This window comes from Dama dama, chromosome 17 (genome assembly GCF_033118175.1).
Source record: "Dama dama isolate Ldn47 chromosome 17, ASM3311817v1, whole genome shotgun sequence".
NCBI lineage: Eukaryota > Metazoa > Chordata > Mammalia > Artiodactyla > Cervidae > Dama > Dama dama.
This window is the reverse complement of record NC_083697.1, coordinates 13733054-13760633: the sequence shown is the minus strand read 5'-3', so window position 1 is coordinate 13760633 and position 27580 is coordinate 13733054. Positions and strand designations below refer to the sequence as shown.

General features: G+C 37.8%; 1 protein-coding gene and 1 long non-coding RNA gene across 2 annotated transcripts in view; one reads left to right on the top strand and one right to left on the bottom strand.

Annotated features, from left to right (window-relative positions):
- LOC133071613 (uncharacterized) overlaps nt 1-11855 on the bottom strand; it is a 352151-nt gene extending 340296 nt beyond the window's left edge. The window contains exons 1-3 of the long non-coding RNA XR_009696472.1: nt 6244-11855; nt 5451-5928; nt 1008-1087 (exon numbers count right to left, since the gene is read on the bottom strand). This is a non-coding gene — a long non-coding RNA (uncharacterized LOC133071613). The remainder of the gene's footprint in view (nt 1-1007; nt 1088-5450; nt 5929-6243) is intronic.
- Nucleotides 5839-27580, top strand: part of USP53 (ubiquitin specific peptidase 53) — a 53937-nt gene continuing 32195 nt past the window's right edge. The window contains exons 1-3 of the mRNA XM_061164122.1: nt 5839-5987; nt 22933-23624; nt 26973-27065. Of these exons, the coding sequence (XP_061020105.1) occupies nt 23481-23624; nt 26973-27065 (237 nt within the window). The 5' untranslated portion in view covers nt 5839-5987; nt 22933-23480. The remainder of the gene's footprint in view (nt 5988-22932; nt 23625-26972; nt 27066-27580) is intronic.

The following is a 27580-nucleotide window of genomic DNA, read 5'->3' as shown; positions in this document are numbered from 1 at the left end:
GAAATAACAAAGGTAATGAAATTGCTTAAGCTGACAATCAGTCAGCAAAATTAAGGAGGTTACTGGTTAAACAACTCAGTGTGGTTAACTAGCTAATGTTGACTCTATTATAGCAGAGGCTTAGAAAGATTGGAATGTAAGGCCAGTAAAGTTTTGCCTAAGGAAGAGCTGGCTAAGATGCTACGGATACTGAATTTGATCTTCTGATGTTTAACAAAAGGTCATGCTGCAGAGCTTTAAGTTTAGTGAACATTCAGTTCCTGAATTACCTATTTTATAAGAGACTAGAGAACCCGTCTGTGGGGTTGCACAGAGTCGGACACGACTGAAGTGACTTAGCAGCAGCAGCAGCAGAGAACCCTTAGGAACTTTTCTCTTTCCCCTCTCCTCCAAAGCTGCCTTATTCTTTCAGACCAGATACTGTAAATGACAAGGCACACTGCCACAAGCACTTCTGAGCTTACAGTTTTATAGCTTTGTACACAGAAAAAAAAAAGGATCTTTCCTGTAAGCTCTATTAATAATTTGAAAACTCCTGAGAAAGAATACTGATTAGCTCAAATCACCCATACACTAATCACCACAGCCAGAAAATGATGAAATGCTCAACATGGAGTTATGCCCATCCTGGGGTTAAGTGGTATGGATCGATTATTACTGATAAAAGCGGGAAAGGACAAAGCAATATATGTCCACAATACATATTTTCTTAATTGAAAAAAATTAAAATGCATATTAACCAGGTACTTCTAAATACAGTTTTGAAACAGCTTTTTAAAGACATGCACATATTAAAAAATTAGGTCTTCTAAACTTCTTAGTTTGAGCAAGCAATTTTATATCATTTTTGGTAATATTCATCCTTGTTTCTTTTTTCCTTCCTGATTGATTCTCTTTACTTCACAAACATTAGTTAAATTGGCCATAGTATGATTCTAACTTTGGTTCTGATTGTGAGAAGCTACTTAGGAAGGAAGGGTATTTGTGGTGTACATCTGAATACTGACCTCAGACCAGCAGACTTCCAGAAGACACCCTGAGTGATGACAACTTCCTTCCAGGTATCTTCACTCTGTTCTCTCAGTAACTGCATATTTTAATTTTACAGAAAAAAAGAAGAAAAAGCCTTATTGTTAAGTTTTCATTCTGTGACATATTGCAGATCCAGATTCAGGTGTCAAATAACTCTTTATTGATGCCCTACTCTGTGCCACTGTATTAGCCTTTACAGAAAGAATAATGATGGAGAGAGGCTTTTCATGGGATCTGCTTTCTAGATAGTGAGAAAGACAATAAACAAATAAACTAAATAATCGCAGGTTGTGAAAAGTGGTATGAGATGAATAAACAGAACACTGTGATAGAGATAGACAGGAAGTTCTAAGTCAAAGATGACTTCTAGGAAGACAAAGTTAAAACTAGAGTATAGAGGATGAAAAGGAGTCAGCCACCTGGAGACTCAAGGCAAGGCACTGTAGGTCAGGGTTTCTCAACTTTGGCACTAATGACATTTTGAAACATATAATTCTTTGTTGTGGGTGACTGTTTTGCCTGTTGTCGGGTGTTTAGCAGCAGAATTGGCCTCACCCCAATTGGACACCAGTAGCAGCACTCCCTTCCTACCCTGTGACAATCAGCAATGTATTGGCCTTTGCCAAATGTCCCTTGAGAGACAATATCACCCCCCATTAAGCACCAGGGTTCTAGGCATAGGGAATAAAGAGTGCAAAATCCTTGATAGCATGAGATGCTGTTAGGGAGGGAAGAACAGCTTCTTCAGGTATCTATTTGGATTTTATTTTATGTAGATAGTTAAGTCTTTGAACAATTTTAAGTAGGGGGGGTAACATGTCAACATTTAAAATAGGCTACTTTGGCTGCTGTGTGGGAAATATATATTTAAAACCATGAGGATAAAACCTGGTCTTAGGGACAGGCATTATGGAACACCATCATCTAGAAAGTCTAAGAGAAAAGCAGGTTGAAAAGGAACAACCAAATAGGTTGGAGGAAAGCCATGTAAGAGGACGGTGTTACAAAAATTGGGATGTGAGTCAAAGAGGAAGTGGTTGATTATGACTAGATTTTTTGGTTGGCCTCATCATCACTGAAGGTTTCTCTGGAATTGCACTGGTTTCGCTCATCTTCTTGCCTTACTACAATTTCCCATACAAATCTGTATATAATTCCAAACTAAACATCCTGTTCAAGAACTTAAAAGGCTTCCTATTATAGCCCTGCATTGGCTTTGTTAATTCCTGTTTCTAAAACTTTGCTCTTGAATAGTCATATCTCCTCCGCAGTGCCTTCAAATATGCCTACCCATGAACCTTCCAAGTTGAAGCTCATATCTGATCTCCCATACAAGCTTTCCCCAACAATTCTGGTCCACACAGATGTCTCTATTCTCTAAAAAATTAACAGAACTAGTTTTTAAGCCCATCCATTGAACACATTTGTTACCTATCTATGCTAGGCACTGTGGTATGCTCTGGAAATACACAGTGGAAAAAATATAGTCCCTGTTCTCTAGAAGTTTACTAAGACGATAACACTTGTCAACATTTCTTTCATGCAATTAGGAAAAAAGTAATTAGTCTCACATCCAATCATGAGACAGCCATTTAGCTACAACTTCTCTACACTGTATTTCACTTTATCCTACCTAGCTCATTCATGGTTTGCCATGTCTTTAGCTGTTGTTTACCTCCTGGAACTACCGGATGACTGATTCTCAGGATAGAATACTGCTACTTCCACCACTTATTAGTGAGTAGGGTGAATAGAACCACAAAATGGTACATCTCCCGAAGTCTGCTTTACAATCATTCCAGAATAATAAGGAGGCATGTAAGTGTGGTGGTGCTGATGATGTAAACTTTGGCTTGGCCTCATTCAAACAACATAAGATGGTTTTTGGCATTCCAAATCTTTCCTTTCATGATCTCAAGTCAGTGAGAAGTGCAGAGATTTTTCCTCATTAATTTAGGTCTGCCCAGTAAAATAACTATTGAATTAAACATATACACACTGAGAACAAACAGTAATTCTCAGAGGCAGTACATTTAAAACTTATATTGTGACATTTCTAACCACAAAGTTTTTTGGGAGCAACTCCTGTCCTAAAATACAGCGCACTGTCAATTTTCCTTTTTTTCATCTGTTTGCTTCAGACTTCCCATTTGACTCTAACTTGTGACCTCGCATACCATGTAAAACTCAGTACTTAAATATGCCAAGTAGCAGCAGAAAGTTTGAAGTTACATGATTAAAAAGCTGTACAGTCATGGTTTTGTCAAATTCTTGAGCATGGTAAACTGAAGGGCATTCTTCTATAATCTTGAAAGGAGGCAGGGAGATAGTATGAGTCTTTATTATCCATAGTTCAAATTATTTTTCATGAGTGCTCTGTCAGTTACATTTGCAAAGAAATAACTATAGTACAACATAATTGTTATAAATCCAAAAAAGGTGAAGGAAGGGCAAATCTGTCTCAGGAAGTTATGAAAGTTTCCATGGATGAAATAAGTATTCAACTGAGACCTAAAAGATCTTGAGAGAACCTAGCAGAAACACAGATGAGCAAGGAATTCTATATAGCTAGTGTGGAGTAAATGGGCAAGAGTAATAGATGAGACTAAGTCTGGGGCCAGGTCCTGAAGGAGATGGGGAGCTCCTGAAAAAATCTTGGTAATATTGTAATCATATTTTCATGTTAGAAAAATTATTAACAGACATGGATGTTGGACTGGAGTGGGAAATAACTAGAGCCTACTGCAGTGGTCCAAGGGAGATGAGTTAGGAGAGATGATGATTAGTCGATAGATTAAGACAGTGAGAATGGAAATTAAAAAGGGTGCAGGGGTTGCAAGATCCTGAAGGAGATGAATTAATCAAATTTGATATCAGTACAGAAAAAATGAAGGAAATGTAATATAGGGGTACACATGGATTCTTGATTTGGGCAACTGGGTGCTATTATCTAAAACAGGGAATGAAAGCAGTGTAGGTTCTAGATGGGTGGGAAGAGATATGGCACTAGGAGTAGGGAACAGAAAATATGTCCAGTTGGGAGACATTTGAGACATAAGTTTTCATCTGTTTGCTTCAGACTTCCTGTCAAGTCAATTTGGGACATAAGTACCTATGACTGCCTGCAATGCAGGAGCTGTAAGAGACGAGAGACGAGGGTTCGATTCCTGGGTCCGGAAGATCCCCTGGAGAAGGGAATGACAATCCACTCCAGTATTCCTGCCTGGAGAATCCCATGGACAGAAGGGCAGATAGAGGTGCTACAGTTCATACGGTTGCAAAAAGTCGGACACTACTGAAGTGACTCAGTACATGACACCCAAAAATGCTGTTGCTTAAAAGGGTCTAAGCTGAAGATATCCATTTGGGAGTCCTTGGTGCCCAGGATACCTAGTAGCTAAGTCCATCGTGGGGAAAAGACTGTTCAAGGAGACAGAAGAAGTAACAACACAAGAAAATGGAGAGTTTGGGAACACAGAGGGCACAGTTAAGAATAAAAATATTTAAAGTGCCTCAGAGAGGTAGTCGCAAAACCAGGAGAGAGTAGCACTAGGGAAAGCAAGGGGAGAATTAATGGTGCTATTTTTAAAATGTAGTTGTTTTTCGCATTCTCCAAGTTTTAAATTTCCTGAAGGCAAGAACCATATCTTAAATTTTACTGTATTTTCTGCAGTGCCCAATTCAGTGAAGGGAACAATAAATGCTCAACAAATTCTCCTTGATTCAGTCACAGGTACTACTTGCCTATACCAATCTAAAATGTTTCCTCCTGTTTCTTCAAACATTGAGTTACCTACCTGTTTAAGAGTTTAGTTAAATCAATTTTTAGAATCTGTATGTTGAACCTGCAACAGCTTTGAAATGAGTTCCAAAACCTTACTACTTACTGAGAGGGTTCTTTTATACTAAAGATGACAGTAGTAGTAGTCCTTTTACTACTATTCCTAAGAAACAAGTTATTACAAAACGACGTTTCGCCCATTTCCCAAACTTTAGCTTGCAACTTAAAACCTGTTGAAAGCACAGTAAGGAGGCAGCCACATTTTTTAAATGGTTAATTTTTCTCACAATTAACCATTAACCGGGTCAACATGTTTATTAAGCCTATCATTTTATTAAATAGTCACGAAACAACCAGTTGGGGAATATACATTCAAGCCAATGGGAATCGTTTAACTGCAAACAGACTGTAAGGATTCACAGAAAGCTAAAGAGAACTGCGAATTCGTCTAGGGTTTCGAGGCCAACCGATACAGGTCATTTTCTCTGAGGTAACCACAACTAACTTAAAGCCCAGTCTTTGGTGGATTCGTGTTCCTGAGGTTAGAAAATGAATAAATAAATGACCAAGAGTATCAGAATAACCACTTACACCTGAAGAACTATTCCTTTCTTCCCTCGACACCACAAAAACCAACCTGCTGCCTCCTTTCTCGAACAACAGTTAACCCCAGCGCTCCGCTCCCGCCTTAAGAAAAATGGTCAAGTCCCTGCTCTCGCGGGATCTCGCGGCTCAGAGTAAGTCAGCTGGATCGCCAGCCCCATCGAACCCGCGCGGGAACACAGATCCGCAGGTCCGGGAAGCCGGGAAATCGCATGTGGGGGCGGAGCCAGCTCCTGGAGCCTGGAGGCGGGGTCAGCTTCGAGGAGGCGGGGCGGGGGTGAGGCGGGGATTTGGGCGGGGCTCCCAGGACCTGTTGATCGCAGGTGTCAATGGCCTGACTGGCCTTGGGGTGTTGAGGCGTGTGCGCATGCTCCGTGCGCTGGGTCGGGCTCTGGGCGGCGGAGACCGGTCGCCTCTGCTCCAGTTCCCGGTGAGCCTCGGTTTCGGTGGCAGCGGTTGGTGTGTCAGCCGGGTGTCAGCTTGACGCGGAGCTGGGCCAGCGGGAGATTGCCCTGCGGAGGTAGAAGGTCCGTATTTCTCTACCTGGACCGCGCGCCTCTCTCGCTAAAGGGTAAGTCTCCGAAACTAGTCCCTGGCTGGAGAGCCAAAGACCTGCGACCTCCGCGGGCCTGACTGGAAGACCCTCATTCCAGTCCCAGACTCGGTGTCTCTCCTCGCTGCCCCACGACCTCCTCCCCCACCCGCTTCGGGGCAGACTCCGGAGGTCACGCAGCCCTCCCGCCGCCCTCCCGCCGCCTCCGGGATCTGGCGGAGATGCCTTCGGCCAGGCTGGAGGCGAACGCGGAGGGAGGAGGTCCTGTACTTACTGGGCTGTGGTTGTTCGTTGCTGCTGTGTTTGAAGGTTGGCCAGAGGCGGAACCTGGGATCCTGCTGGGTCGCTTAGTGCTTTGGAATTATGAATATTATGCTTACTTGGCGCCTTCCCCTCTCTTTCCAAGCCACTGCCTCTCGAGCAGCAGCTTTTTAAAGGGGTTTTGTTGCTCTGTTTGGAGAAGAGATGATTCATGAGACTCTTCGGACTGTTGATTTCTGAGTGGTAGTAGTAATAATTTAGTGATTTAGTAGTAGTAATTTATGAAGTTAATGTTTAGCTTCTAAATGGCGAGTTAGGGGACATTTCTGGTCTGGTGTGTGCCCAGTCGTGTCCGACTCTTTGCGACCCCGTGGACTGTAGTCCACCAGGCTCCTCTGTCCATGAGATTTTCCAGGCAAGAATACTGGAGTGGGTTGCCATTTCTTTCACCAACGGGACGTTTACCAACTTTTAAATATCTTTGGAGAACAGGAAGTACTTGCACAGGTGTAGCAGAGAGGGTTTCTAAAGCCTGCAGTCTGAGCGTGCTCTGAGGTTTTGTTACTCCCCTCCAAGGTTTTCTCCATCAGTGCGAAGCCTCATTATTGCTTGCAAATGTACTGCAAGGCGTTGTTAGATAAGAGTTTGCCAAATGTTTCCTTATCTGGAAGAAAATATGTATTTTTTTCCAGTGAGTTTTCAAGGCTATTTCTGAGGGATGTTTAAATTTAGGAGGTTCTTTGTGATTAGGGTCTGTGATTCACTTTTAGTAATGTTCTTTAAAGAAAAGCGTTCGTAATTCTCAGCATTTAAAAGACGGAAAAATTCCTAACAAAATTCAGATTGAAATGAACTTTTGGCTAAGTTAATATTAAATACTTCTTGTTAGTGTAATGTTCTGTTCTTTTTGGTTCCATGATGATGATCGAGGCAAAGAGAAATAAAAACAAAAGAAACATTGCAAAATAATGTATGATTTATCTGCCGTTGTCATAATTTCAAATAGACAAGCACACTGTAGGAAGGAGTTAGTTATGCTCTGAAAAAAAAGGTTTTTGTTTTTATTTTAAATTTTATTAGTTTTTAAAATGAACTCACTGTACAGTTTGTTTAGGTTCACAATTACTAGTGATAAAACATGAAAGTGATTTATTCTACTCAACTCACTAGTTATGTGTGTTTTTTCCTACAGTGTGAAAAATAAGCAACCAAGAACAGATCTTTCATTTTCACTATTAACTAAAACAATGTTTTTATAAATGTAGGTAGATTTGTATAGTTCTTGTAACTTGACATTAATAGTCATTTATTAATATTTTCTTTAGAAGATACAAAAAAGTGGTTTTTTTCAAAGACAGCTATTTTAATGGTGTACGGGCACCATTTTTCACCTAGTTTATTCTTTTTCTTAAAAAATCAAAAAGCTAGTGCTCCAGCCTGGTGCACTGGGAAGACCCAGAGGAATCGGGTGGAGAGGGAGGTGGGAGGGGGGATCGGGATTGGGAATCCATGTAAATCCATGGCTGATTCATATCAATGTATGACAAAACCCACTGGAAAAAAATAATAATAATAATAAAAATAAATTAAAAAAAAAATCAAAAAGCTTACGATTTTAGTAAAGACTGTGATTCAAGATCTTTTCCATTCTTTAGTGTCAAATGTTTATTTTAAACTATGCAGTACCAGGATATTTTGGGAATAATGATTTAGAAGTTTTTTTTAGCCAGACAAAGATTTCAAAAATGAAAATTCTGTTTTAAGGTAATGTACACATTCAGTAGTCAAATCACAAGTTATTTTCCTGCTGGAACTGTTATTTTGCATTATAGTATATGCACACAGTAGGAACAAGAAATGTTCTACTAGAGATAAAAACTTTCAAAAGTTATTTAAATTTTAAATAATTATATAATATCCTAATCTTGGCAAGTTATTTTTTTAAATACTAGGAATACTACATGTATAGAATATTTAGGCAAAAGTATTTCTTCTTTGCTTTTCCAAGTTAATCCATATCCTCTATCAGCAGTTCTTTTATTAACTGAGGACTCATGATTAAAATTGTGGTCTATGATTAGAACTGAATTTTAATGTAACTGGTTTTCGTGGGAATCTTACACATTTTTTTCATCCTTTTTTAGTTGTAATCCCATGAATTATATTTTATGTTTTTACAAACATTATCCTAAGGGGTCCATAGGCTGCCATCAAAGGTGTTCAGTGACATACCCCAACGTGCTACAAGCCATTGCATATGGTTGAAGAACTTTTATTTTACTTGAGTTACCTCAGAAAAGTTGCTAGTTATTGTTTATGGCTGCATGGTTGTCATGTTATTTATGAATTAAAATTGTCATTAAGGAAGTTTTGAATTTTTCTGAGTTGTACATAGATTGAATTCTTCTAAATTAAATCTCTGTTACATTATTTCAGAATTGCTTTCACTTTATTTCTGATGCATTGCCTTCCAACATTGTAACTCATTTCTCTTTCTCTAGCTCAGTTAGTAAATGAATGTTTAAAATAATACTGTGGTGAATCCACTTGTGAAGCATTCCCAAACTTTTTTTTGTAATTAGAAGTTTTCATATTTTAAGTTTTCTTAAAGTAGGATAGCTCTATAAAAGTGCTTATTTTCTAAGAATGACTTATTAATAGATTTTTAAATTTGGAAGTTAATAATTCATTGTACAGTTTATCCGGTGCCACTAATCTGGATTAAGTCTTTAGTCAAGATTGATACGTCAGTTTAAAGAAGTGGAGGAATAACAAAATGGGGTGTAAACTATCAATACAGCTTTTACTTTTTCTTCAAATGTGTTTTTTATATTGTTAAAAATCATTTTATATCAAAGATTATGTTTTTGCTGTTATTATAATTAGCTTGCATTTTTACTGAGTGCCTGCCATATTTTGGGCATTTATTAGTTTAGACATGGTTTGTGATTCTTACAATAATTCTATGAACTTTTTAATATAGATTATAATTATAGATAATGGAATTCATTTGCTTTTAATGATTGAGTAGTTGAGTAATATGCTGTGTTCGTGGAAGTTTTTCAGAGGTAGAATAATTGGAAATCATGAGGTCAGTATCAGAACATGAATTCCATCCTTGGCAAGAACCCATCAGGGCATTCTTTGTTAACCAGGTACTTTGTGCTTTATCTTCTTCTAAACTTCTCACCCTGCACAGTAAAATCTTGGCCCTCCCTGTTTTTAGATGCAGTCTGTTTGAACCCTAGAAGATGTTTCCTCTTAAAAGGTACTGCTGTATAGGCCTGAAATAGTCTTACCTCCTTGTCTGTATACTACTGACACTAACCTAGCTGCTAAGTGGTGGGAAATTGTCCTATACCTTTAATGCCTAGGTCTCCTTGTTGATTTCATAGGGTTTGTTAATAGAGGTTTCATTTTGTTTCCTGAGTTTCATTCAGTAAGTATTTAATGACTGCCTACCATGTACTTTGTATTGTTCTAGTTGCTTGGAATTGAGTTTATATTCTTAGAGGATTGGGAGGAGAAACAATGATAAACAGTGGTAAAAACAATAAGTCAATTGTATGCTATCTCAGTTGGTGAAGAAAGCCAAGGGGAAGAGAGAAAGTAGAGCAGGACAGGGGGAGTTGGGAATATGGAGTGGGTTGCAACTTTGAGTATAAGCCTCAATTAGAAGGTGATTTTTGAGCACAGCAATCATGAAGTGAGCCAGGAAGAAGTCACGTGGGTATCAAGAGGAAGTGTATTCCAGGCAGAGGAATAGAGTGTCAAGGCTTTAGAGCAGGAGTTTGCGTGTTTTGTTCAGGAGTAACGAGGAGGCCCATAAAGTTGAAAACGGAGAACGTAAAGGGAAAGTAGTTAGGGAGAAGATGGGCCGGTGTTACATAATAAGAAATGTATATTTGGTCTCTGCCTGTTTCCTGGCACACAGCTCCAAAAATTCTTGGAATCTACAAGGTGATAAATGTGTGTTGAGATGGCTATGGTTGAGATAAACGTGTGTTGGTGACTGGGTGCTAGCCGCACGGTGAGAACTGATTGCCACGAAACCAACCATGTGATTAGAGGACTGACATTTTCAGCCCTCCACCCCCTCTCCTCACCATACACATACACACACTTCCAGAGAGGGGAGAGGTGGAGGTTGAGCCAATCACCAGTGGCCAAATATTTAATCAAGCATGCCTACACAATGAAGCCTCCATTAAAAAATCCTAACTGAAGTGGTTTGGAGACCTTTTGGGTTGGTGAACATGTAGAGGTGTTGGGAGGATGGTGCTCTTGAGAGGGTGTGGAAGCTCCCTGCCCCGTCCCACATTCTTTGCCCTGTGCAGCTCTTCTATCAGACTGTTCGTGAGTTGTATCCTTTTATAATGAACTTGAAATCCACTCAAGTAAGCTGTTTTCCAGAGCCTTGCCAGCAAATTAATTAAATCCTGGGCAGAGGTTGGAGGGAACCCCTAACTTACTGGTGGTTGATCAGAAATACAAATGATTACTTGGGACTGGTGGTTGGTGTCTGAAATGGGAAGTCAGTCTAGTGGGACTGAGCCGTTGGCTTGTGGAATCTGACACTAACTCCAGTAGTGTCAAATCGAGTTAAATTGTAGTGTCTTTTGAGAATTAGAGAATTGCTTATTGTGTAAAAACCCACACATCTGGGCTCAGAAGTGGTGTGAGTTTAGAAAAAAGTGTCTTTACTTTTAGCAGGTGGTATAAGCTTTGCAGGCCATTGTAAAGACTTTTGGTTTTTAATCTGAATGTAATAAGGAGCCATTCAAAATTTTTGATCAGAGGGATGGCTTTATCATTTAATTTTAGAAGTTTTATGTCTAATCTTGGAAATAGACTGTAACAGCTAATCATAGAAGCAAGGAGACAATTAGGACATTATCTGGCAATCCTGGAAAAATCTGATGATGTTGAAGTCCAGAATAGTAGAAATGGAGGTGGTAAGAATTGGGCACATTCTGTCTGAGATATTCAAGAAAGAGGCGTCAAAGATGATACCAAGATTATTTCTTCTGAGTGACTAAAATGATGAAGTTACCATCAATTAAGATGGGAAAGAAGATAGAGGTAAAGCAGGAGTTCAGTTTGGGACTTTGTCAAGGCAAAGGAATGTTAGGTGATACCTGCCTTGGCATACTTTTCTTGTGAAGATCATGTCTTAAAGCAGATTGCCATAAGCCATTGTCTTTCATGTTCATACTCTGTATTCTGGATACACATGCACTCTTGTTTTTCTCTGATTAGTTATCATTGGAAACGAGTGATTAGTAATAGCCAGAATAAAGAAAGCACAGTTCTTTATTGGACATAAAGAAGTTAAGCAAAAAGATACAAAACATTGAAAGTTATTTAAAATTTGCTTTTTGGGGTAGTGGTAGTATAGTTTGTCCTTATTACTTTAATTTTATTTTGTGTTTAATAAATTTTCTAGTATCGTCTTCTCCAGTTCCTCCATTTGTAGAGTGACAGTGGTTTTCTATATCAAAAGACATCTCTTCTTCTATTATCTTTCTTACTATAATCCTTCAACTTTATAAAAAGGAGCCCTATAATGAATGAGTTTTTTTCTTCTTTCTTTGCTTTAACTTGCTATCTACCTACACATGGGAAGATCCCTTGGAGGAGGGGATGGCAACCCACTCCAGTCAGTATTCTTGCCTGGAGAATCTGCATGGATGGAGAAGTCTGGTGGTCTGCAGTCCATGGGGTTGCAGAGTTGGACATGACTGAAGTGACTTAGCATGCACACTTAGCTATGTATAGGTATATGTATCTATATACTTATAGATAGCTTGCTATCTAACTATCTAAAATAAAGTTTTAAATAGTTTTACTAGTAAGGTGGACGGTTGTAACATATCACTGAAGAGTCTTCAGTGTGTCCCTTAGTTAGCTATATTGCTTATTAGTGAAAAGATGTTAAAATGAAATTTCACTTTAGAGTTTGATGGCTAGGCCAGGGTACTATTAAGAATGTATTTCAGTAGCTTTATTAACAATGATTCTCTCCTTCTATGAGATTGTATGTCTAATTTTCTGTTTGCAATATTTATGTATATTTTAGATATCTATGTATAAAAAGATACTATTTTATAATAAAAAAAAATATACTTAAAAGAACAAAGGAGTCTCTAAGGCTTTATCAGCTATTATGTTAGTTTCCTAGGGCTGCTATCACAAAGAACCACAAACCAGACAGCTTAAAGCAATAGAATTGTTCTCTCACGGTTCTGGAGGCTAGAAGTCCAAAATCAAGGTGTTAGGAGGATTGGTTCCTTTCTAGGGCTCTGTACAGAATCCTCCCTTGCCACTTTCTAGTTTCTGGTGGTAGCTGTCAATTCTTGGTGTTCTTTTCCTTGTAGCTGTATCATTCTAAGGTCTGCTTGTCATCTTCACATGATATTCCATCTGTCTCTGTCTCTTCTTCTAATGACTTCTGCTAGTCTTTTTGATTAGACCCCATCCTAATGATCTTATCATAATCTAATCTCATCTGTAAAAACCCTATTTCCAAATGAGATCATCTTCACAGGTACTAGAGGCTAGGACTTCAAAATACTGGGTGGGGGGGGCGGGCGGGGGGCAGAGCACAGTTCAACCATAATAGCTGTGAAGTGAAATCGCTGAGTCATCTCCAACTATTTGTGACCCCATGGACTATAGCCTTCCAGGCTCCTCTGTCCATGGGATTTTCCAGGCAAGAGTACTGGAGTGGGTTGCCATTTCCTTTTCCAGCGGATCTTCCCAACCCAGGGATCGAACCTGGGTCTCCTGCATTGTAGGAAGATGCTTTACCGTCTGAGCCACAAGGGAAGCTCTGTAACAGCTATAATGAGTCCAATTTCAGCGACTATTTACTGAGACTAATCTTGTAGCCTAATCAAATCATTGGTGGTTAGAATTTACAATTGCATTAAAAAGAATACAAACTTAGAAAAAGATCTAACTGTGGAGCTAAAAGACCTGTTGCTGTTTAGTCACTAAGTCATGTCTGACTCTTTGCGACCCCATGGACTGTAGCATGCCAGGCCTCGCTGTCCATCACTAACTCCCAGAGTTTACTCAAACTCATGTCCATTGAGTCAGTGATGCCATCTGACCATCTCATCCTCTGTTGTCCCCTTCTTCTCCTGCCTTCAATCTTTCCCAGCATTAGGGTCTTTTTAGATGAGTCAGCTCTTCCCATTAGGTGGCCAAAGTATTGGAGTTTCCACTTCAACAACAGTCCTTCCAATGAATGTTCAGGACTGATTTCCTTTAGGATGGACTGGTTGGATCTCCTTGCAGTCCAAGGGAATCTCAAGAGTCTTCTCCAACACCACATCTCAAAAGCATCAATTCTTTGACGCTCAGCTTTCTTTATAGTCCAACTCTCACATCCATACATGACTACTGGAAAAACCATAGCCTTGACTAGATGGACCTTTGTTGGCAAATTAATGTCTCTGCTTTTTAATATGCTGTCTAGGTTAGTTATAACTTTCCCTCGAAGGAGCATGAGTCTTTTACTTTCATGGCTGCAGTCACCATCTACAGTGATTTTGAAGCCCAAAAAAATAAAGTCTGCCACTGTTTCCACAGTTTCTCCATCTATTTGCCATGAAGTGATTGGACCGGGTGCCACGATCTTAGTTTTCTGAATGTTGAGCTTTAAGCCAACTTTTTCAATCTCCTCTATCACTTTCATCAAGAGGCTCTTTAGTTCTTCTTCACTTTCTGCCATAAGGGTGGTGTTATCTGCATATCTGAGGTTATTGATATTTCTCCCGGCAATCTTGATTCCAGCTTGTGCTTCATCCACCCCAGCTTTTCTCATGATGTACTCTCTATATAAGTTAAATAAGCTGTATATTGTAAAACAATATACAGCCTTGACGTACTCCTTTCCTGATTTGGAACCAGTCTGTTGTTCCATGTCCAGTTCTAACTGTTGCTTCCTGACCTGCATACAGATTTCTCAACAGGCAGGTCAGGTGGTCTTGTATTCCCATCTCTTAAAGAATTTTCCACAGTTTGTTGTGATCCACACAGTCAAAGGCTTTGGCATAGTCAATAAAGCAGAAGTAGATGTTTTTCTGGAACTCTCTTGCTTTTTCAATGATCCATCTAATGTTGGCAATTTGATCTCTGGTTTCTCTGCCTTCTCTAAAACCAGCTTGAACATCTGGAAGTTCACGGTTCACGTATTGCTGAAGCCTGGCTTGGAGAATTTTGAGGATTACTTTGCTAGTGTGTGAGATGAGTGCAGTTGTGCAGTAGTTTGAGCATTCTTCGGCATTGCCTTTCTTTGGGATTGGAATGAAAACTGACCTTTTCCCGTCCTGTGATCACTGCTGAGTTTTCCAAATTTGCTGGCATATTGAAGGGAGCACTTTCACATCATCATCTTTCAGGATTTGAAATAGCTCAGCTGGAATTCCATCACCTCTACTAGCTTTGTTCGTAGTGATGCTTCCTAAGGCCCACTTGACTTCCCATTCCAGGATGTCTGGCTCTAGGTGAGTGATCACACCATCATGATTATCTGGGTCATGAAGATCTTTTTTGTACAGTTCTGTGTATTGTTGCCACCTCATTTTAATCTCTTCTGCTTCTGTTAGGTCCATACCATTCCTGTCCTTTATTGAGCCCATCTTTGCATGAAATGTTCCCTTGGTATCTCTAATTTTCTTGAAGAGATCTCTAGTCTTTCCAATTCTGTTGTTTTCCTCTATTTCTTTGCACTGATCACTGAGGAAGGCTTTCTCATCTCCCCTTGCTGTTCTTTGGAATGCTGCATTCAAATGAGTATATCTTTCCTTTTCTCCTTTGCTTTTTGCTTCCCTTCTTTTCACAGCTATTTGTAAGGCCTCCTCAGACAGCCATTTTGCTCTTTTGCATTTCTTTTTCTTGGGGATGGTCTTGATCCCTGTCTTCTGCACAGTGTCACAAACCTCTGTTTATAGTTCATCAGGCACTCTGTCTATCAGATCTAGTCCCTTAAATCTATTTCTCATTTCCACTATATAATCGTTAGGGATTTGATTTAGGGCATACCTGAAAGGTCTAGTGGTTTTCCCTACTTTTTCAATTTAAGTCTGCATTTGGCAATAAGGAGTTCATGATCTCAGCCACAGTCACTTTCCCGTCTTGTTTTTGCTGACTGTATAGAACTTCTGCATCTTCGGCTGCAACGAATATAATCAGTGTGATTTTGGTGTTGACCATCTGGTGGTGTCCATGTGTAGATTTGTCTTTTTGTTGTTGGAAGAGGGTGTTTGCTATGACCAATGCATTTTCTTGGCAGAACTCTATTAATAGCCTTTTTCCTGCTTCATTCTGTATTCCAGGCCAAATTTGCCTATTACTCCAGGTGTTTTCTTGACTTCCTGCTTTTGCATTCCAGTTCCCTATCATGAAAAGGACATCTTTTTTGGGTGTTAATTCTAGAAGGTCTTGTAGGTCTTCATAGAACCATTCAACTTCAGCTTCTTCAGCATTACTGGTTGGGGCATAGACTTGGATTACTGTAATATTGAATGGTTTGCATTAGAAAGGAACAGAGATCATTCTTTGGATTTTGAGATTGCATCCAAGTACTGCATTTCGAACTCCTTTGTTGACTGTGATGGCTACTGCATTTCTTCTTAGGGATTCTTGCCCACAGTAGTAGATATAATGGTCCTCTGAGTTAAATTCACCCATTCTAGTCCATTTTAGTTCGTTGATTCCTAAAATTTAACGTTCACTCTTGCCATCTCCTGTTTGATCACTAGACAATTATGACACTGATTAAAGAAACTGAAGACAACACAAACAGATGGAAAGATATACTGTGTTCATGGATTGGAATAATTAATATTATTAAAATGATCCTACTTCCCAAGACAGTCTTCAGATTCAGTGCAAGCTGTATCAAAATACCAGTGGCATTTTTCACAGGACTAAGGCCAAATAATTCTACAATTTGTATGGAAAAAAGACACTGAGTAGCTGAAACAATTTTGAGAAAGAAGAGTAAAGCTTGGCATGTCATGTGCCGTTACTTCAAACTATATTACACAGCTACAGTCACCAAAAGAATATAATACGGCAGGAAAACAGATATATAGATCAGTGGAACAGAATAGAGAGCTCATAAGTGAACCCACAGTTGATCTATAACAAAGGAAGCAAGAATACAAAGGAAACTGTCAACAGAAGGAAAAGGCTCCCTGCTGAATGGGAGAAGGTATTTGTTAGTAATGTATCTGATAAAGGGTTAATACCCAAAATATACAAGGAACTCATACAGCACAATATCAGAAGAAACACAAGCTGATTAAAAGTTGGGCAGAGGATCTGCATAGACATTTTTTCAAAGAAGATAGATTGCCAACAGGCACGTGAAAAGATGCTCAGCATCACTAATCATCAAGGAAATGCAAGTCAGAAACACAATGAAATATCACCTCATACCTGTCAGAATGGCTGTCATTTAAAAAAAACGACAGGGGCTTCCTTGGTAGTCTAGCGACTAAGATTCCGCACTCCCAATTCAGGGAGCCTAGTTTTGATCCTTGTCAAGGAATGAGATCCCATGTGCGTCCATGATCCTGCATGTCTCAATGAAGAGCCACAACTAAGACCCAGCTCAGCCAAAACAAAGACAACAGGTAACAAGTGTTGGCTAGGATGTGGAGAAAAGGGAACTGTTGTGCACCATTGGTGGAGATATAAATTGGTCAGCCACTGTGGAAAGTAATATGGAAACTTCTCAAGAAATTAAAAGTAGGACTGCCAAAGAAAAAAATAGAAAAGAGCTGTCATATGATCCAGTAATTGCACTCCTGAGTATTTATCAGAAGAAAGCAAAAACACTATTTTGAAAAGATGTGTGCACCCCTGTGTTTATTGCAGCATTATTTACCACAGCCAAGATATGGAAGCAACCCAGGTGCCCATCAGTAGGTGAATGGATAAAGAAGACGTGCTGCATGTATTTATATACATACAGTGGAATATTATTCACCCATAAAAAATGAAGTTTGCCAATTGTGACAACTTACACTGACCTTAAAGAGTATTGCATTAACTGAAATAAATCACATATAAAAAACCAAATACTGTGTGATTTCATTTATATGTGGAATCTAGAAAACAAAACAATTATACATAGCAAAATAGAGACAGAATTATGAATATAGAGAGTAAACAAGTGGTTGCCCAAGGATGGAGGTTGCTGAGAAGAAGGAAGTGTGTGAGGGAGCTTAAGAGGTATAATCTTCCATTTGCAAAATAAACCAGTCATGGGTATGAAATGTACAGTGTGGGAAATATAGTCAATAACTATGTAATATTTTTATAAGGTGACATATTGTAACTTTTTTTTTTTCTTGAAATGTGTAGAAGTGCCAAATTACTATATTGTGTAACAGGAGCTAACATAATGTTATAGGTCAGTTATACTTCAAAAACATACAAATAAACTCATAGAAAAAGGGCAGATTGTGGTTACCAGAAGTGGGGGCTTGGGGAAGTGGGTAAACTGGATGCAGGTTGTCAAAAGGTACAGGTTATGCCTCCTAGTTATAAGATAAATAAGAACTAGGAATGTAATATACAACGTGATGATTATAATTAACACTGCTATTTGTTATATGAAAGTTCTTAGAGTCAATCCTAAGAATTCTCATCACAAGGAAAATATTTTTTCCTACTTCTTCAATTCTGTATCTATATTTGATGATGGATGTTTCACTGAACTTATTGTGATCATCACTTCATCGTGTATTAAGTCAAATCTTTGTGCTATACACCTTAAACTTATACAGTGCTTATGTCTCAAGAAAACTGGAAGGAGAAAAATCTGAAAATCCTTTAGCTATCAATTTCTAGCCCTGTCTTCTCTTGTTCTCCATAGCCCTCATGTCTCCAGTGTAAGCAACCACTTATCTACTATTTGTCTCTAGAGGCCTCTCTTTTGGACATTTTGGATGAATGAAATCTTACAGTGTGTGGTCTTCTTTGACTTTCACTTATCAACATGTTTTTGGTGTTTATGTTGTAACATGTTTAAGTACTTCATTTCTTTTTATGGCTAAATAATATATTCTGTTGTGTGTGTACACACATATTCATATACACACATACACCATATTTTATTTATTCTTCAGTCAAATATATGGGTTGTTTTTCCACCTTTCAGCTGCTGTAAATATTGCTGTGTTAGCTCTTTTCTGCACAACTTCCCCAATATTTATTGAAAGAATAAATAGAGAATTACATTTGAATTCCTAGAATAAATCTTATTAATTTTCCAGTGGCATATTGTTCTTTTGACACACTGGTAGATTGTCGGGGTAGAGGATGGAACATGCAGGGGACTTGAAGGTGTCTGCACTTGTTGTTGAGTTGCTAGGTGATATCTGCTTCTTTGCGACCTAATGAACTGCAGCATGCCAGGCTTCCCTGCCCTTCACTATCTCTTGGAGTTTGCTCAAACTCATATCTGTTGAGTCAGTGATGCCATCCAACCATCTCATCCTCTGTCAACCCTTCTCCTCTTGTTCTCAGTCTTTCCCAGCGTCTGGGTGTTTTCAAGTGAGTTGGTTCTTTGCATCAGGTGACCAAAGTATTGGAGCTTCAGCTTCAGCATCAGTCCTTCCAGTGAACACCCAGGACTGATTTCCTTTCGGATTGACTGTTTTGATCTCTTTGCAGTGCAGGGGACTCTCAAGAGTCTTCTCCAGCACCACAGTTCAAAAGCATCAGTTCTTTGGCACTCAGCCCTCTTTATGGTCCAACTCTCACATCCATGCATGACTACTGAAAAAACCATAGGTTTGACTATACGGACCTTCGTCAGCAAAGTGGTGCTTTTTAATATGCTGTCTAGTTTGTCATAGCTTTCCTTCCAAGGAGTAAGTGTCTTTTAATTTCGTGACTGCAGTCACCATCCACAGTGATTTTGGAGCCCAAGAAAATAAAGTCTGTCACTGTTTCCATTGTTTCCCCATCTATTTGCTATGAAATGGTGGGACCCGATGCCGTGATCTTAACATTTTTGAATGTTGAATGTCAAGCCAGCTTTTTCACTCTCCTCTTTCACCCTCCTCAAGAGATTCTTTAGTTCCTCTTCACTTTTCTGTCATTACAGTGCTATCATCTGCATATTTGAGGTTGTTAATATTTCCCCTGACAGTCTTGATTCCAGCTTGTGAGTCATCCAGCCCAGCATTTTGCATGATGTACTCTATAGATAGAATAAATAAGCAGGGTGACAATATACAGCCTTGACATACTCCTTTTCCAAATTTGAACCAGTCCATTGTTCCATGTCGGATTCTAACTGTTGCTGCTTGTGACTGTGGCTTAGATCATGAGCTCCTTATTGCAAAATTCAGGCTTACATTGAAGAAAATAGGGAAAACCACTAGCCCTTTCAGATATGACCTAAATGAAATCCCTTATGATTATACAGTGAAGGTGATGAAGAGATTCCAGGGATTACATCTGGTAGGCAGAGTGCCTGAAGAACTATGGAGGGTGTTCATAACATTGAACAGGAGGTGGTGATCAAAACCATCCCCAAGAAAAAGAAATACAGGATGGCAAAGTGTTTGTCTGAGGTAGCTTTACAAATAGCTAAGAAAAGGCAAAGGAGAACGATACACCCAGCTGAATGCAGAGTTCCAGGGAATAGCAAGGAGAGATAAGAAAGCCTTCCTCAGTGATCAGTGCAAAGAAATAGAGGAAAACAACAGAATGGGAAAGACTAGAGATCTCTTCAAGAAAAGAGATACCAAGGGAACATTTCATGCAAAGATGGTCTCAATAAAGGAATAGCAAGGACGTAACCAAAATATAAGAGATTAAAATGAGGTGGCAAGAATACACAGAACTGTACAAAAAAGGTCTTAATGACCCAGATAGTCATGATGGTGTGATCACTCACACTCACATAGAGTCAGACATCATGGAGGGTGAAGTCAAGTGGGCCTTAGGAAACATTACTATGAACAAAGCTGGTGGAAGTGATGGAATTCCAGCTGAGCTATTTCAAATCCCAAAAGATGATGCTGTGAAAGTGCTTCAGTCAACATGCCAGCAAATTTTGGAAAATTCAGCAGTGGCCACAGGACTGCTGCTGCTGCTGCTGCTAAGTCACTTCAGTTGTGTCCGACTCTGTGCGACCCTGTAGACAGCAGCCCACCAGGCTCCCCCGTCCTTGGGATTTTCCAGGTAAGAACACTTCAGTGGGTTGCCATTTCCTCTCCAATGCATGAAAGTGAAAAGTGAAAGTGAAGTTGCTCAGTTGTGTCCGACTCTTTGAGACCCCATGGACTGCTCCTCCGTCCATGGGATTTTCCAGGCAAGAGTACTAGAGCGGGGTGCCATCGCTTTCTCCGAGAAAAGATCAATTTTCATTCCAATCCCAAAGAAAGGCAGTGCCAAAGAATGTTCAGAGTACTGGACAATTGCGCTCATTTCACATGCTAGCAAGGTAGTGCTCAAAATCCTTCAAGCTAGGTTTCAACAGTACATCAATGAAGAACTTCCAGATAGATGTACAAGCTGGATTTAGAAAAGGCACAGGAACCAGAGATCAAATTGCCAACATTTGTTGGATCGTAGAAAAAACAAGGGACTTCCTGGAAAAGCATCTACTTCTGCTTCATTGACTGCACTTGTTACCACTGGCTGTACTCTGATGCTTACCTGATGTTTTAATCTCATTTGCCCTCCAAATGGCACTGGGGTGGTAACAGAACTTTCCTGTTTCATTGCATTGTGTGGGGTGGGAATTCTCTGCCTACAGCAGTGTGAAGAATGGAAAAGGTCACAACTAGAAACATCTTTCCAGTCTGTAACATGCTATTTCCCGCCCAGTCTATAAGCCAGTTATTGTACTTAATGTTTTTCCCTGTTTCTACTTAGACTATTTGTTGCTTTTTATAATCTCCACAGAGTTGCATTGGAGGAAGAAAACCAGAAGGACCTATTAGTTTGACATTTTGCCCAAGCACAGCAGCTAAATATTTTTAAAATTATCTGTTCGTGTCTGTGTCCATCACAGAACCGAACTCATTATGGTAGGGATTGTTTCATAAATCTTACAACTGTTCAGGGTAAGTCAGACCTGGTGCCTAGTTATATGGTTGTTGAGAGAATATCATTTCAAAGGTTTCTTCCATTAAAAATACAAATTTACTACTGATACAGTGCTCCCTTCCTATTGTAAAATCATGACTGCATTTATTAAAAATTTCTACGAAAATTTTCAGGATCATTTAGATCACTTTAGAAGAAGTTACAATCCACAGAGTTAAAAAGAAGAAAACAGCTAACATAATGTAGTGTTTTATAACTCTTGAAACTTTTAACCTATCTTAAGCAGGGCAATTATTATTGTTGTTCCCATTTTATAGATGAAGCTATGAATCAGATGACAAGAATTTATCTAAGACCAAACATCTAAGACATGATCAGTAATATGTGGGACTGGAAACAAGTCTCGACCTGAATTCTGTGAAGACGACTGCTTTTCTTCCTTATTCCTCAGTGCTTTGCCATCATATTGGGCATTTGATCAATGGCATTGAACAGACCGGTGATATTCTGTCCTCTCATGTTTTTGTGCTGTGAAGTGAAACTCAGTGACGTTCACCCAGAGTTCAGATTGAAAGAAGTCCTTACACAGGACTTCTGAGGCCCACCATGCTCTGTCTTTCCCAGGGATCCTCTCTTTTTATCTGCTCCTCTTTGTTCTGACTTCTTCTGCCACGCTGGGCTTCTTAACAATCTTCTGGTATGCCAGGCATGCTGTTCAGTCTGCTAGGAAAGTCTTTTCCAAGATAGCATCTTCACCTCCTTCAAATCTTTGTGTAAAGGTAACCTTCTAAATTACACTTTCTGTGACTGTCCTGTTTAAAAGTTCAAACCATCTCCCATTATATACACTTCTCATCCCCTTTGCTTACATTGTTTCTGTGTTAGCACTCGGGACACAGTTCTTCTAGTACACTCTACAGTTTATTATTCACTGAATTGTGGTCTATCTTTTCTCATCATAGTGTCAGTTCTAGTGCTTGGCACAGAACCTGTCTCCGTCTAATGTTTGTTGAATGAATGAATGCAGAAGTAAATTCAGTTGATTAAACTTTGTTAGTAATACTTGATTGTTTTTAATTAAGAAGTTGAACATTTTGAAATCCTTTCAGCCAGGAGCATGTGTTCATGAACAGTGTGGAAATTTAATTCCCTAAGATTTATCAATTTAATGTTTCCCCTGAGTTTTAATGCATGTCAATTTACATAAAATCTGTTGACATTCTTAGAGAAATATGATTCTGTGTAGGGTAAGTGACCATATAGAGTCTCTGTAGATTAATTTGTTTTAATAAACAAAATATATAGTAGTATTGACAGTAAAGTTAGTATTATTCAAAAGACTACCTGAAATCTAAGTTAATTCTAATAGTCTTTATGAAACCATCATGCAACCATTGAAATCTTGAAGTAGCTAATGATTAATATCACCTTGATATTTTTTGAAAATTTAAATGATGAACTATGTTTTCATTTTCTTAATTTGAAAAGAACTTTTTTCTGATCCTTTTATAATTGTACATTTTTACTTATGTATTCAATATTTGTGTTCATAGAGTAAAAAAAGGAATTTTCTTGATTAGCCTTTTATTTAAACATTTCTTTTCTTTTCTTGTAGATATGCTTTGAGGTCACATTGGTATGAAATATGGAGTCACCTTTAATAACTTCACCTGGAAAAGAGTCTTCTTTCTTATTAAAAAAACATAAGGAAAACAGATGACCAAAGGAATCATACCAAATGCTAACTCTATAACTTTTTGTATCATCTGTTTTTAAAACCATCAAGGCAAATGACTTGTGCTTTAAAGAATATGATTTCCTCATCGATGTTATTTTTAACAGTTTTTTAAAAATCTTTTAATCTTTTTCATCTTAAATTGTACTCTTACAAAATTTAGCACAAAGATTTTTAAATCTCTAAGGCCTTGTTTAAAATAGCTTTCATGTTTACTTTTCAGAACCTTAATGCATTTGTATCCTATTTTTACTCTGCAAAGTCCTCAAAACTACAGCATCAGGAAAGATATGGACTTGGAAACTTACATTATTGTAATAGACTGGAGCACATTTAAGTGGACCATTCAAGACCCCGTCCATTTTATCATCAGAAGTATCACATAAGTACACACATCTTAGCTTTAATGCAAGCAAAGTTGCTTGAAAATGGCATGGGTAAAATTCTTACGGAAACCTGGTGGCAATCTCGGAAAAGCTTATCAGCCTGGGAGTATGCTGTCCCTGGCCCCTACCAAAGGCTTGTTGAATGAACCAGGACAAAACAACTGCTTTCTGAACAGTGCTGTGCAGGTGAGACGGTCATTTCCTGTCAAATTTTAAAAAGTGCCTTTCAGGAAATTCTTTACTTAATGCTTCTTTAACTTGTAAATGAAGAATAAAGTTACTATTATTGACTGGAATGACTTTTTAATAACACTTTTAATAGTAGTAGATATTTTGACTGGGCATTTTGGTTTTTATAATAAATGGAAATTTTTTTCAACAAAATGATACATTATTAGGATATAAAAACATCTGTAGCTTAAATGTCCACTTGGTGAAGTCAGAATGCTTCTAAAATACATAAAATTTCTTTTTTTTTTTTTTTTAGATTAGTTACTATATCCTGCCCCACCCTTATTTTGGTTAAGAAATTCAGTAGAATCCTCTTGGTGGTTTCGTCTGCAAATAGCATTTAAAAAAAAACAAAAAAAAACAAGCTGCTTGGATTAAAATAAGAATGAATGAGTTTTTAATCCTCATTTCTCAAACTCCCTTCACCTCCCACTGTGGCCTTAAATCACCTTTTTAGAATTGTAATTTGGACACCACTGTTTTAGTTAAATTTACAGTTAATTCCTTTTGCTTCAGTCTTTGTTGAGATTCTTTTAATTAGCAAATATGTATTAATCCAGTTTTCTGCCTTAGACAAATATCCTTTCTTATATATGATAGTTTTCAACGTTTTCAGATTTCATAGGGGCCTTTATTCTTCTGACCATTGGAAAGGTAAGGAAGATTCAGAATATTGGAATGTTATTCTACTGACCCTAGAATGTACCTTAAAAGATTTTATTGAAAATAAATAACTTTTCACATATTTTTCTTTCTGTTGCTTTATTTCCCCCTCCAGGGGCTTCCCTGGTGGCTCAGGCAGTAAAGACTCCACCTGTGATGCAGGAGACTGCTTAGAATGCAGGACACTTGGGTTCAGTCCCCAGGTGGGGAAGATCCCCTGGAGAAGGAAATGGCAACCCACTCCAGTATTCTTGCCTGGCAAATCCCATCGACAGAGGAGCCTGGTGGGCTACAATGCATGGGGTTGCAAGAGCTGGACATGACTTAGCAACTAAACCACCATCAACCCCTGAAACTTGAGAGCAGAAAGTGGAGTACTGCTTAAAGAGCTCATTTGATGAATGAGAGCATCGTGCATGGGTCAGGTGCTCGGACAGCTGACTCAGGCTTGTGTTCGCAGTTGCTCAGTACTTCTTAAAACTGGAAATAAACTGTGAAATATGTTTTGTAAGAAATTACTAAAAGTGGACATTATTAAAATATTTTAGACATAAGTCAGAAAAATGAATTTATATGCCATTTCCCCTTAGTTTTTATTCTTATATTATTTTGAAGTAAGAAATAGTATAAAAGGTTTATATTTATGTTATTAAATACATATGCATATATGTATTAATCTTTTCAAAATACATTAATTTTAGATACCATGTTAAAGTGCAACATGCAAATAATGCAAAAGAAAAATGCTTATATTATAAAATTATATTGTTAAAAACTAGTTCAACAACTAGCTTAGACTGTAACTTTTTAAAACAGGTGGTATGATATAGTCAACATTTGCAAATGAATTAGAATAAAGGTTAACTATAGTGAAGATAATTTTTGGTATGGATTTGTGAAATCATTTTTAAACTTTTTATATTAAGTGATATTCAGAGAAGTCACATAAAATATTTTTTCTATAGTTTGGATCCAGTATGACTTAAACATTTTGCTAATCCTATAAAACATTCCAGTTACATTTGAAAGACTTAGTTTGTTAGCCTTCTAAGCAGATTATAGAGATACTCTCTTTTGGCTGAATATTTTAAGCTTTTATTTGATGAGGAAGTGGTACAGTTAAGTAGATCTGACACATTGGTATGGTTTTAAGATCTCGAAGGTAAAAACAAAGTTGAAATATTTAATTCAATATTTTAATTTTCAAAGTTGAAAAGTTAATATTTATTGTGTTCTTACTGTGTGTTTGTACAATATAATCTAATTCTTACAATGACCCTAAAAGGTAGGTACTACTTTTATCCTCCTTATGGTGATAAGAATGCTGAGCTTCAGAAAATATTTTGCTCAAGGCAGTCCAAGAGCTGTTAAAAGTAAAGCCAGAATTGGAATCCAGGAGCTCTCCCTTCAGAGGTTGTATCATTAACCACAGTGCTGTGTTCTTTCCACTGCTGGGCCGTCATGGCCGGTCATCTTGACAAATGAATGAATTTCAGTGTAGTTCATTTTATGGTATGATAGAAGATGGTGTGCAAGAAAGTTATTAAACATTTTCAAGTGTTTTGCAAAACACTGTGTTATTTGTGATATATAAATGCATCCTGTTAATTATGCTTTAAAAAACAACTATCAAAGAGAAATTCTGAAATTCTGGCTTTTAGTGAGTAATTAAAAATATTGGAAACGTCTAAAATTACTTGCTTTTAGTTGGAGAGAAAATTTTCTTTTTAGTTGGAAGAAATGCGAGATGGTGAATAGATTTTCTTACTTTTATTATTTGAAGAAATAACTGAAAGGTATAGAGAAACTTGAAGATCTTAATTGTTGTAATATTTACAGGAACAAATAGCAGCTTGAATTCAGTGCATGCCAGTTGTGTACTAGATACTACTTTAGACACTTCACATACTACAGACACATTTCATTCTTACAAGAAGTCTATGAGTTATCCTCATTGTATGGATTTCAGATTTTTCTAGAATGATTTTAAGTATTGGACTGATTTATTTAAACAACACAGTCCTTTTAATTGTTTTTGTTTTTTAGTAGTAAATGGTGATTAGATAATTGCAGCAAATATATTTAGGTTATTCTTTAACTACTACTTCATATTCTGCTGTACCCCCATTACTATACATATGTTCCCTTTCTCATTCTTTATACAGTGACCACACAGGCCTCTGCCCCTTTTCCTTGCCACTACACACTGATCCTTATTTGGTACACCCTGACTTTTAAGTGCAATTATACTTCCTTCCTAAATTTCAGTTCATTCCAAGTTATTATAATCACTTCCTCTTTCAAGTCTCTGCCAAGTCCTCCATTCAGTATCTGCGTGTTTCCTATTCATATAAATTCCCTAACAGAGGAGTTATTTTTTTTTCTTGTTCTATGCCTCTCATAGTTTTTACTTGTGAATCAACAGAAATAGCTCCTAAATCTATCTTTTTTATATGAACTACATATACATAGCAGTTTTATACTTATTATTTTTAGTGGTTGTATATATCTGATTATGTACAAGGGATTAAAAGATGTTATTAGCCTCCTGCAGTTTCAAAAATATATTTAAATCTGTCTTTAATTCACAGTGAGAAAAATGTAACTATATTTCATTCTTCACATCTTACTGTTTTTTAGGTTTTATGGCAATTAGATATATTCCGAAGAAGCTTGCGGGTTCTGACTGGACATGTTTGTCAGGGAGATGCCTGCATATTTTGTGCTTTGAAGGTAACTTTTAATAGTTCTAAAAAAGCACTGTTGTTCCTCAAAAATTTTATTTGATAGTTTGGTTTGTTTGACATATTTGGTTAGTTTATTTGTAATTAAAGTTATTGTCAGTGACTTAAGAGTTTTGAAGATGAATTCTTAAAGGATGACTTATTCAGGTTTATGTTTCCATTTTCCTGTAAGAACAGTTTAATAGTCTAAACAGTGTAGCATTGTTAGAAACATTATATTTTTCATTATTTTGAAATAATCCTTTATTTATTTTAACAAACGTTTTTTGAGTTACTACTGAATTCTGGGTGCTGCTATGGTTACTAAGAATACAGCAGTGAATTGAACTAATAAAAAACACTGTTCTCATGTAGCTTCTATTCTTATAGGGGAGAAGAAAGTAAGTAAACAAAATATAAAGTATGTTAGGTAATAATAATTGCAAAGGAGGAAGTATAAATCAGGGAAGGGAATGGTGAATGTTGAGTAGCAAGGAAAGCCTCACTGAGAAAGTGACATTTAAA